Genomic DNA, 12,762 nt, shown 5'->3' on the forward strand with positions numbered 1-12,762 from the left:
TGCCCAAATCACATGAAATTTTGCTTATTCATCATCCCTTGAAGGGAACATCCAGAGTTCATTTGGCCTAGGATTAGTTGATTGGTTTTCTATAGTCCAGGATAACTTTCATAAGCTTCTTGAAAGGTAGCTATCATATATTACCTCTGGGGGAAAAAATTGCTTTAACTATTCTGATCTTCGTTACTGTGAAATATTTTTATTTTTTACAATTTTCTCTATTACCGTCTTCCTCCTTAAAATCAAATCTTTTTATTTCTCCACCACGCCATCCATCTTTATTCTTCAACTGAGCAAACCAAAACTATTTACCACTTTCATTTCTTTGCCAACAATAGTACAGTCACTAGACATGCAGTGTGACACTCTATTTGTCATGTCGCTGTTTTAACATAAGAGTAATCCATTTTTGCTTTCATATTGAGGCAGGAGTGTTGCAAGCTCTTGCTGCTTTTGGCAAGAGTATCAAAAGCAACGTAGCATCGCAAGATCTATTCCTCTTGAATACATGAGGGAGATGGGCAGTTCTTAAATATGGTTAAATACATAAATGTGGTAATGAGCATATTTTACATCTTTCCAAGCATCACTCCCCCTCTCCCACTAACTCTACATTTTCAATAAACAAAATGGTGTGTATCTCAAATTATTATAGCTTCCTGTTTTGACTTCTGTTGTCATCTCTTCCGACTTCATCATTTTTATGACAATATATAAAGAATTGGGAATCTTATTCGTCTTTGTCTCACTCTGAACCATTCTGTCTCCAAGCTCAGTTCCTACAATATGTTCTTATAAAGATTCTTCAGAAGAATAATCAGATATTCTAGCAATCCTCGTTAGCCTTACTATACAGCACATTTTGGCATGATCTACAAAGTCAAAGGCTCTGCTACATCTGATCAAGCAAAAACAAACCTCTTTCTTGCGGGAAAAGAGTGTTGTTTCTCTTATCAGATTTACATTATCTGTCTTATCTTGGGTCCTCTGCCTTTTCTGAAATGTGTCTGCTCATTTGGCATTCCCCTTTTCATGTATGACTTTATTCTTTGTAAGTTGTAAAGCAAAATTTAATTTGCAATTGCAATTTGTGCAATAGTGTGATGATTTGCTTTCTCCTGTAACTCTCTGCTTGGGTATCACCCATGTTTTCCAATATCTGGGCCATACAGTCTTGTTACATATTTGTAGGAGTCATTAACACTTTTACTGCCTTTTCTTTGTGGCTTTAAATCTCTGTATTTGTTCTTCCCATTCTGCTTAATTAGCAGGCAACAACCCTGTAGGTAAAGCTGAACAGTCTCTGACATCATCTAGACATTGCTTTCATTACCTTTGATGGTAGTTAGTAGTCATTATGAAAAGAATCTACAGTATTCATACTAAATTTACAATCTGTAAAAATAAACAGTTTAAACCCTTAATTTGCATTTAATAATTTATTAATTTCTTAAATTATACATTCTATAGCATGATTCAAACAATTTTCTGGTAGTTTTAGAATTATAGTGTCTAAATTTTGCAAAACATAGAAATGGTTACAGACTAAAATGCACAGCTTACATAAACATTTAAATAGAACATTTGTATTCAAAAGTCATTTTACACACATTTTCATAAAAATATAAAAAAATAGTTCAATCGTTGATTCATACTTTAACTAGACTAGGATATTTAAGATGTCCCTTCCCACATATTCCTCATAAAAAGACTCCCATCAAAAAAGAAATTAAAAAGAAACTATTGATTAATGATTACTGCCAATAGCTATAATTCATCACAATAACCTGTTATTTCTTTTCTGTAACCTACAAAAAATGGACTGCAATCTTTCATAATATGCATCTTCCATTCTTTCATTATATATAACTTGTGCTTTGCAAAAAATAAACATTTTAAAATAAGTGACACTAAATTAGAATATGACCAGATTAATCAAATGCATGTCATAAGCTAATAATTTTTATGCAAAAATATCACAAGGGGGAATATTTAACGACATCTTTTTTTATCCAGCTCCACTGAAAATAAATAGTTTTCTCATTGTAAGTATTTGTATAATAATTTTTTTGGTGCCCAAAATAGCGTGCAGACAACAAAGCAAACACCTCAAACTCTTCCATTTTGCAATGGTTTCAGGGCATATTTAATATTAGGGAAAGGCACAAAGATGAAATGTTTCAGTTGCAGCAATGAAGACTACTCTCCATGCACAGTGCAAAAACAGCTTAAAGGGAAGTCTTTAAGCTTGAACAGGTCTGATTAAAAAGATCAAAGCATTTGGCCTTGTTTCAAAGATTCTGATGCATGGTGGAGAGAGACATGTATGTAGCTGCCTGCAAGGATTTTTATTACAAAACTAAAGGTGGTCTTTGTTAGTACTGGATAGTGCTGTTTCTCTTTCAGTGGACAGAGGATCATGGTTCTGTTCCAAACCATGTGAAAAGGAGTACCCTAGCCTTGTAGATAAGAGGAGGACATTGGGTACACTAAATCACTTAGATTTGGATGAGAAGAAAAATTGCTATTACAACAAATGTTAAGCCACTATTTAAAGAATGACAAAAGTGCAGAAACAAGTGTTGCTAAAAAAAATAATAATAGTACTGTTGCTGCCATATGTTCTCATACAGCAGGCTACTCCCTCAAGATTTCCCTCTGATTTAAGGAGCAATTTGCTATTCATCCTGTGTTTAAATTTGAACATGGAGAACCTCTATCCAAGCCATATTCAGAGGGATGAGGGTCTCCCACATGGCCTTCAGGTTCAATCCAAGATCTCCTTCCTTCAAGAGGGCTGGAAGAAGCAGAGAAAAAACATCCACCTGTGTCAAGTGCTGATCAGAAATAAGACTAACCTAAAATTTGCACAATTAAGAACAGTTTTGATATTAACAAAGACAGCTTAAAGAGTTTAATTACAACAGGAGGGAAAGGATGTGTTGATCTGCCTCCAGAAAGGTAATTTGGAAGCAGCAAACTTGAAGTAAAACGGTCCTATCGACTTTTAGTTACAGCATCGTCAACTGAAATCAGTGTTGCCTTGAGTGAGATAAGTTTATCATCTCTGGCTTACATGCTTTTTGCAAGGGAATGCCCACGATTATTGATTGATTTTTGAATTAAATGTTATAACTTTCTATTTTAGAAAATGCTACTTTTTGGATATTTCTTTACTCTGCTTTTCAGTGTCATTGTGTTCCCTTTCCAATCTGTAACAAACAGAAGTATGCTCTTTTTAAAACCTGTAATATAACGCTAAGAATTTATTCTGAAATCGTTACATATCATCATAAACAAGGATTCGGCATTTAAAGAGACAACTTAAAATGATCTGGAAAAGTATTCACTCTGGTTACCAATGACTTTTACATTCCACTAAATTACAACCATAACAGCTCAAGGATTTTGGGCAGGAGGGGGGTGGGACAGTTAATAAATGGCAAAAGTCAAAAACAGAGGCTTAAAAGAACAGAAACACTGTTAACTCATGGTTAGCTGGAAATATTTTAGATTTTTTGCCAAATGTAAAACATAGCATGAAGTCTTCCAAGGATTTCTGGGCTGAAATGTTTATCCAGTGACCAGTTGCCAAGCTAATGCTTTACATGAGAGTAAATTTAAACACACCCCTTTCTCTGAAAGGAAGAAAAATATGAAAATAAATTATAAGACTAGAAGGAGTCAGGAAGTACCCAAAACCCTTTCTCTAACCTCCTCTAAACTGGAAATAATTAATTTTTAATTTTGAAACTATAGCATAAACTATTTGTGTTCCTTTTGGCCACTTCTTGTTTATAGTATTAGTATCTATTTCTACTGGGAACACAGTAGAATACTGTAATGAAGTTTTCTTTGCCTGGAAGAGTGAATGAGGGAATAGATCTTACCTTTCTCTTCCCCCAGCTATCATATCCTCTTCCTCAAGTTTGTGTACTGTGTAAGTAGAAGGAATTAGCCAGCAGTTACTCTAACAAAAGAGCAAAAGGAAGTTGTACATGGCAGTCAATCAAAACCTAATGTTACAGGAGGGCTTGCTACAAGACTTTAGAGAGAATGAGTTTAATTGTAGTAAGATACATACTCTTAGGTACAATGTGAAGATCTCTACCTAGCGTCATTTTTGCAAGTCTAGAAGGGCAATTGAGACAAGAGTCTGGTTTCAATAGGCTCAACAATCCTACTGGACTGAGATGGTAATAAGATCGGTAATAAGATACCAATCACAAAAGAATCCAATTAATATAAATTTGATACTGAACTATTAATTGACTACAATATTGAACTATTTTTTTTTTACTTTTTCAAACAAGCTTGCTTTTTCTGTACAAAATGCAATGTTGTTTTCTCTGTAACTGAGGAGGGACATTAAATATGGCTTTTGGTATCTTAGCCATCTGAAATCAAATTTCATATTCTCCTTCCATCTTACTTAGACTATAAAACTGATGTAAACACAGGATTGCTGTATGACTGTAACACAGGATGATTCAGAAAATATATTCTGCTTTCTGGCATGTAAACATCAGGATGACTGGACCTTAATTCATATAAATATTAGATTTCTTTAAAAATTAAGAAAAAAGGTAGCATTCCCTATTAAACAGTAATCCACAAAAATACTCTTTCAGTAAGTATTACTTGCCATTTAACAGCTTATGGCCTATCAACTACTATGTAAAAACACATACCGTTTTACAACTGTAAAAACAGACAACCGGTTAGTTTAGTTTGGCCATTATGCATTTCCGATGTGAGTTATTATTTAATGCCACCATAGTCCTAGCATCGCACTAAGTTGTTCTTCTTCTTTTTCTTTGGTGGTTCATCATCTGTGCTGCTGTCTGTGCTGCTGCTGCTGCTGCTGCTGGAAGAACTTGACTCTGTTTCAAAGTCAGAAGAACTAGAAGAACTACTGGATGATGGAGAAGATGAAGAACTGGATGTGCTTTCATCACTATCACTGTCATCTGACGAGGAGGAGGAGGAGTCATCACTATCCGATGAAGACTCACTAGCTGAGGTGATGCTGCTGCTGCTGGAACTTGTCACACTTTTAGACCTGGACAGAAGTTTTAAAAGGACCAGCACACATTATTTAGCAATTTTATTAAAATATTTTAGATTTTTAGTTGGAAAAACACAATTAAGTATTAGGTGACAGCTTGCATCTTCTCCCCAAATATTCTGACATTCACTCAAGCGCTGACATTTCAGTTTTCCTTGCAGTAGGCCTATGCAAACCATTCTGTGAGATTTTGCCTCAGCATACATTCTCTCAAAGCAGAAGAGTCTGTTAACTGCTTCAAGGTTCTCCTGAGACTGGCATGTCAAGGAGCAAATCCTTGCCTCGGGGAGGAGCATGATGGAAAGGGACCCTTATCGAATGATTTGCACAAGCTTACCATGTAGTTATCAATAATCATAAAAGAACAACAAACATCAGAAAAACAACTTTCTTTTTTTTAATTAACACATTTAATTGATTCAAGGCATACTGTGTTTCCCCGAAAATAAGACCCTGTCATATTTTTTTGAACCCTGAAATAAGCGCTTGGCCTTATTGCCATGTGCTCAAAAGCCTGACTGGGCTTATTATCAGGGGATGTCTTATTTTGGGGGAAAGAGGGTAGGTATCAGCCCCTCCAATGATATAGAAATTACTAGAATATCATTTTCTACTATGTCAATGATTTATAGCAGGCATTAAGTTCATATGTCTTCCCCTGCCTCCTTCTTCCTGATGGTGATAAGGCAGGAAGCATTTGCAGATATTTAAGTAAAGTCTAGTTTTCTGCAGCAAGGTTTCTACGGTGCATTATATAAGAACCCATCCATGTTACATGATCTGAATTGATTGTAAGGTGTTCCAGGCAAAGTTTAAGGTTCTTTTTCAGTGCTTAAGACCCTAAACAGCTTAGAACCTCGCTATCTCACAACCATTTATGCAAGGGTATGCTGATAAATGTATAACAACTGGCTCTGCCAGTTCAGTTGCTACTGCTATACTGCCAAATAGGTGACTGGCATGTCAACTGTTGCAGTTCAGCTCTGGTCTGGTCTGAACTGGCTCACAACATTCCAGAACATTTAACAAATGACTCTCACAAACTGACTCCAGTACACTACTGGGTTTAACTCAATAGAGCTTGTCCAGCAGGAAAGGCTCTTAAAGAAGCTCTCACATTTTAGGACCAGTTTGGCCAGCAAACAAAATGGCTTTCTATATTTTTCTCAAGCTACAGAGTGTACTGCCTAAGAAACTGAGTTTGGTCTCTGATTTTTTTTCATTTTCATTTTTTTGCTTTAAGTACCTAGGAAAAGTCTTGGGCTCTTGGGGGGACCCCAGTCATAAATCAGAGAAAGTACTGAGTTACTGTGGAGCAGTTTTGAAAAAGGCAGAAATCCATGTTAGGAAAGGGACTAAAAATAGAATTGTCATCATTATAATGGTCCTATAAAAATCTATAGTATATCCACACCCATAATATTGTAAACAGTATGCCAGTTAATGGAGGGGGAGGCAGTATCATAGAGATGGAAAACTACTGAAGATGAAACAAAAATATTTTACAAATTCAAAAGTTTCCCTCTTCACATTTTATTTATTCAGTCAGTCCAAGCAAGAAATTTCACCAAATGCCTCTAAGACAGCTAACAATATTTAAAATAAAGGTAAAAGAAGTACAATTACAACCACAAAAATTAGAATGCATAGTAGCTGAGACAAATATAGCAGTCACTAATATAGCTAAGAGACATTAGAAAAAAGTAATGCAAGGAATGAAAATTGTTGAGCTGGAAACCAGTAGAACCAGCTAGAGAGCACTGTTATGTCAACACAGATCAGGTGCCTTTCAAGGCCTACAGAAGAACATCCAGGTATTTACTGACTTGGAAACATAAACAGAAGGGATTTGATTTATGTATAGTGCAGGGGACACATTTTCTAGGTATATGTGGCTTCATGCTTGTCTGACATAAAACAAAAAAGACTAATCAAGCTGAGTTGTGTCTGAAAGCTTTTTATTAAGTAAACCAATTTCTGAAAAAAAGGTGCCTGGAGAGTCAGGGAGCCTGCATAAAGCCTGACAATTGGGGATGAGGGAGGGAAACATTCTTGAGGTACATTTCCTTGGCAAACCATTTCTACGGGCCTCTGGTGGCTCAGACTGCTAAGACAGTCTGTTATTAACACAGCTGCTTGCAATTACTGCAGGTTCAAGTCCCACCAGGCCCAAGGTTGACTCAGCCTTCCATCCTTTATAAGGTAGGCAAAATGAGGACCCAGATTGTTGGGGGCAATAAGTTGACTTTGTATATAAATATACAAATGGATGAAGACTATTGCTAACATAGTGTAAGCCGCCCTGAGTCTTCGGAGAAGGGAGGGATATAAATGCAAATAAATAAAAAAAAAGTATAGAATCAGATTTTCATCCAGTGAAAATGGCTGAAATTCAGAATCATTTAAAAAAAAATCTTTACAGAGCATGTAACTGGCCTGTGAAATTTGTTACCAAATGTGGTGATGACCTAGATACGTCTTTAAAAAAGGATTTAATAAGTATGCAGTCAATCAAGGGCTTAAGTCTTGAAGACTCAAACATTTCTCTTGGGTTGGTAGGGAGCCTCCAAATACCAGTTACAGAGCAACAATGACAGGAGGGATTAGGTCTCCAACCACTGCTTATGAACACCTCAGAGATATTTGGCTTGCCAATGTGAGAAACAGAATGCAGAGCTAGTGTGGGCTTAGGCCTGATTTATCAGTTATTCTCATGTTCTTTTGTAGCCAGACATTTTCATTGTGAAAAAGTTTTGACATTTAAACCATTTTATTGTATTTCTGTATTGGTATTTTTATTATTGTTAGCTTCCTTGAGTTCTTTGAGAACAGAAAGAAAGGATATAAATCAAAATAATGAATAATCATATTAAAAAGAATATCTTCTTTCAAGCTGAGAAAGGATCGGAAGTGGAGGACATGTCAGTATGAGTCCAAGTGAAAGATAACAATACCATGAAACTATTAATTTGATGAAATCTATTTAATTTTTTTTAAAAATATTTCTTCACATACCTTTTTTTCTTGTTCTTCCTGTCTGTAGTACATTCACCAGAGCTGATTGGGAGGGAAGGGAATCAGGTGGAAGGAAGACATTACTTCAATTAATATACTTTTTTTAAAGAATTCAGTCAGAAAACCTGCTCTAACATTAGATCAAAATCAGTTTCTTAACAAATGAGAAAACATAAAGGCAAAGGTGGAAATCTAAGACATAAAAAATAGACAAAACAATAAAAAGTACTAAATAAATAGAACTGCATATTTAAACTATTTAAATAAATGATGTTATTAATAAATCATTCAAAAATTTCATAATCAAATAGCACCTAAATATTGTTCCTATATAAAAAAATATATTTTGGTATATTTTGGTTTCTTTTGACTAAGTCCAACTTAAAAGAGTATCAGTTGTACATGTTTAATTGTAATGGAGTATCTTAATACAAGTACTTCAGACACCATAAAGCAAGTACACTGAACTTTTTTAAAAAAAGATGTTTTAAATATTATCCTTTAATCCTAACTAATTCTTTTCTATAATCTTAGTTTAAACCTATCTGCCTAGTCATTTGTTAAGAGTTGAGAATGCATAAGTTTTGACCTTTATGCATGAAGTAGGCAGATAAGTTTAAACTAAGATTATAGAAAAGAATTAGTTAAGATTAAAGGATAATATTTAAAACATTTTTAGCAGCAACAAAATAACAGAATGCAGAATAAATTATAAATTATGGTATTTAAATGGCCAATAAAATTTTCAATTTTTGAAGAAAAGATCTTAGCCATATAAATAAGAATACGGACTGGGTACTTCTTTGGTTAGTCTAGAATAGCTATTATTCCCTTCAACATATTTCTAAAAAAGAGTAACCACCCTGACTTATTTGCTGGACTGAAATGTCCAGCAATGTCCTCTTAAGGTAAAGAAATTTGTATTATATATAAAAAGAAAGGTTATAATGTCACCAAAACACAAGTGTTAATAAAAAATAGTCTCTAATAGAATAGAATAGAATAGAATAGAATAGAATAGAATAGCATAGCATAGCATAGCATAGCATAGCATAGCATAGCATAGCATAGCATAGCATAGCATAGTTTTATTGGCCAAGTGTGATTGGACACACAAGGAATTTGTCTTGGTGCATACGCTCTCATCTTACATAAAAGAAAAGATACGTTCATCAAGAATCATAAAGTACAACACTTAATGATAGTCATAGGGTACAAATAAGCAATCAGGAAACGATATCAATATAAATCGTAAGGATACAAGCAACAAAATTACATTACAGTCATAAGCGGAAGGAGATGGGTGATGGGAACACTAAGAAGATTAATAGTAGTGCAGATTTAGTAAATAGTTTGACAGTGTTGAGGGAATTATTTGTTTAGCAGAGTGATGGTGTTTGGGAAAAAACTGTTCTTGTGTCTACTTGTTCTGGTGTGCAGTGCTCTAGTGTCGTTCTGAGGGTAGGAGTTGAAACAGTTTATGTCCAGGATGCGTGCGGTCTGTAAATATTTTCACAGCCCTCTTTTTGACTCGTGCAGTATACAGGTCCTCAATGGAAGGCAGGCTGGTAGCAACTGATTTTCTGCAGTTCTAATTATCCTCTGAAGTCTGTGTCTGTCTTGTTGGATTGCAGAACCAAACCAGACAGTTATTTAAAAAAATAAAAATCACAATAGCAAAAAAATCACATTTATAATATGTCCACTTTGAATAACAACTCACTGAATAATGATTTTAATATCCTTAGGATATGCAAAGTTTATTGAGACAGAAATGGACCATTTCAAAGCATTGTAGAAAACTGCATTTCTCTTTGGATCATCTGAACTCGTGGATACAGTATATCATTTCAGGGACTATTTGGCTATTTCATCTGGAATGCTGTGTCCAGAACACATTGGACTACTGCTGATTCACAGAATTTAATTCTTGAAAAGGCTGAATCTCCACCCAGAATAGCATGGCCCAAACTGCCTCCGGACTTGGCACAGTCCGAAGGGAAACAGAACATTCCATCTCCATTTAATAATGCACAAGCCTGAATTACATAAATGCTTTTAACTATGAGGGTATATAGTGAGGGAGTGGGCAGAAAAACAATGCTAGAAACAGAAACGGAGTGAAAGGACTAAAAAGCAAAGAAAAAATAAAATGCAGAATTGCAACAAAAGGAGAACTGAACTAGTAACAAAATAAGAGATAACAAACAAGGAAGAAAAACAGCAATCACATAATAGTTTCATGAAAGAAAATTGTTCAAAACTGAACTGGAGGAAGGTTTTTACTGCTGACTTAAATAGCTATTGCCAGAGTTCTGTTGATCATGATAGACAGACAGATATTAAAAACAGACCCCACTGCAATTGTTTTGCATACTGATTCATAAACTTGACAAAGGCTTGCTCGGACTTATTCTAATTTATGTCCAAACATAATTCTTATGTCTATTTTAATGGTTTCCCTGTAGTTAAAGAATGAAGTGAAATAATATTCTTCTCCCATGCACAAGTTTCAGTCTTCATGAGATGTGTCAAACATTTCCAATTTGAAGCATTTCAATTTCAAAATAGGCAGTTCTGTCCTCAAACTGCAGCCTTGCCAGAACCGATTCCAAAACCGTGGCAGAATGTTCCCATTCTTCTTCTTGTGTAATCATTAGCATTTCTGTCAAATTATAATTTACACTATGTAAGATGTTACTAATGGTGAGCATTAACCTGACCACTATTGGAACTATTTCAATGTCAAAATTGCATCTATAGGGTCCTAGAATCCCTCTTCTCCAAATGTTAGAGGGCAGAGATAATTCAGATTGCAGAGTAACTAGCTGTGCCTGGAAGAAGATGAGCAAATTTAATTCCACTTTTCCCCTCTCTCCCATTGTATTCCAGCAGCTTTTCATAGCCAGTGGTTCTACATCTGGACAAAAGTTTGCCTCCAATCCTTCTCTGTGATTTGCCCTATTCACATGAGACTTGATCCTAAGGCACCAACTCTTTATCCTCATCATAAGACTTTATGAACTCCTTCAGTATCACAGTAAGCATTCCAATGATGTACCAACCATATTGAGACAGACACATTTCAATATCAGAATGCTTCTGGTAAGGTTCCATTGAGGAGGCAGAATTTTGCTTAATTAGACTTGATCTGAAAAACTGCTTTACTGTTAGAGGGTTTTCAAGATTCTGTAGTTACCCTAAAAGCAATAAGTATCTTTTCAGAAATCCAAATGGTTCTTGTTTCCTGAGTTTGCTTGTCTCATGGGACTTGACAAGTTAAGAAGCTTACCCACCTCCACTATTTTCTAACTTTTCTAGCCCCTCATATAACTCTGCCAGATACATGTTAAAACAGAAAAGCAGCATTTTTGCCAATACAAGATTTCATCTGTTTTGGAAGCAGAGAATTAATGCTTTACTGACCGTGTCAATACACTCAATATCTCTACTGACAAGAAGCTGTTCATTTAACTCCTGATAACCTCAGCCAGGGTTCTCTCAAGCTAAAATGAACCCTTTATAGCAGGGGTCTCCAACCTTGGCAACTTTAAGACTTGTGGAGCTTTGCTGGCTAAGGAACTCTGGGAGTTGAAGTCCACAAGTCTTAAAGTTGCCAAGGTTGGAGATCCCTGCTCTATAGCAGGGATCATGTTGTCACAGCAGCATCACATGACATATCACAACTTTTCCCCTTCGCTAAACTGGGTGTGGGCAGCATGTGACGCATCCATAGTGCAGAACTTGTTAGAAATTTTTCCTTGTCTTTTCCTTGTATGTGTATGTATGTATGTGTGTGTGTGTGTGTATATGTATGTGTATATATATATGTATGTGTGTGTATATATATATACATATATATATATACATATATATACATATATATATACATACACACACACACATATATATATAATTTCTATAAATGACATGTAATATTTTAAATAGTAAATCATACCTTTGTTGTAGTAGCTGGTTCTCTTTTTCTTTAAGTGCTTTTTTAAATTCTGCTGTTCGTGATGGTCTATGCAGATATTTTCTTTTCCCTGTACATTCATATGTCCAGTGTCCAAATTCCAAACATTTCTGACACCTTACATGCTGTTTATTTGCCTCCCTGTGGAAATACACAAAAGTGATTCAGACCAGTTTTTTTATTTAAAAAGTCAGAACAAAAGTGGATCCTACTTTGCTTGAAACTAGGCGGCAGTTTTAAATTAACTCCTGCTATTGTTACATTATTTATAACTTGATGATTCTCAAATCCTCACAGTTCAAATACATTTCATTTATTTAATAATTTATATTGCCATCCATCTTGCAAATGACTCTGAGTTGATAATTTAAAAACCAAAGAAATCAGCAATCAGCTTCATAGCTGAGAAAATTGCCAGGTTTTAAACTAGTTCTGTAAAGCAAACTAGTTGAGGATAACCTAGTGTTGGCTAGGATGTGTTTCAGAGGGCAGGTACTCCAACAGAAAAATCATGTTTTCTGAGACCTGGAAGATGGCTTTCACTAATCAAAGAAACTCCGTATGTTCCTCCTTATAGATATGATGGGATGGATAAAGATAACTAAAGAAAGGTGGTCACTCAAATAACCAGTCCCCATGACTCGAAGGGTTTTATAGCTATAAGTCACAACTTAAATTGCACCTGGAAGCCTATTGAGAGCCA

At 35.2% G+C, this 12,762-nt stretch overlaps 1 protein-coding gene across 1 annotated transcript in view; it reads right to left on the bottom strand.

The window, feature by feature from the left end:
- Positions 1–1,623: 1,623 nt before the first annotated feature.
- Positions 1,624–12,762, bottom strand: part of ZCCHC10 (zinc finger CCHC-type containing 10) — a 19,436-nt gene continuing 8,297 nt past the window's right edge. Inside the window, exons 2-4 of the mRNA XM_058171187.1 lie at positions 12,042–12,200; positions 8,084–8,125; positions 1,624–5,062 (exon numbers count right to left, since the gene is read on the bottom strand). Coding sequence (XP_058027170.1) covers positions 4,783–5,062; positions 8,084–8,125; positions 12,042–12,200 — 481 coding nt within the window. The 3' untranslated portion in view covers positions 1,624–4,782. The remainder of the gene's footprint in view (positions 5,063–8,083; positions 8,126–12,041; positions 12,201–12,762) is intronic.

This window comes from Ahaetulla prasina, chromosome 2 (genome assembly GCF_028640845.1).
Source record: "Ahaetulla prasina isolate Xishuangbanna chromosome 2, ASM2864084v1, whole genome shotgun sequence".
Taxonomy (NCBI): domain Eukaryota; kingdom Metazoa; phylum Chordata; class Lepidosauria; order Squamata; family Colubridae; genus Ahaetulla; species Ahaetulla prasina.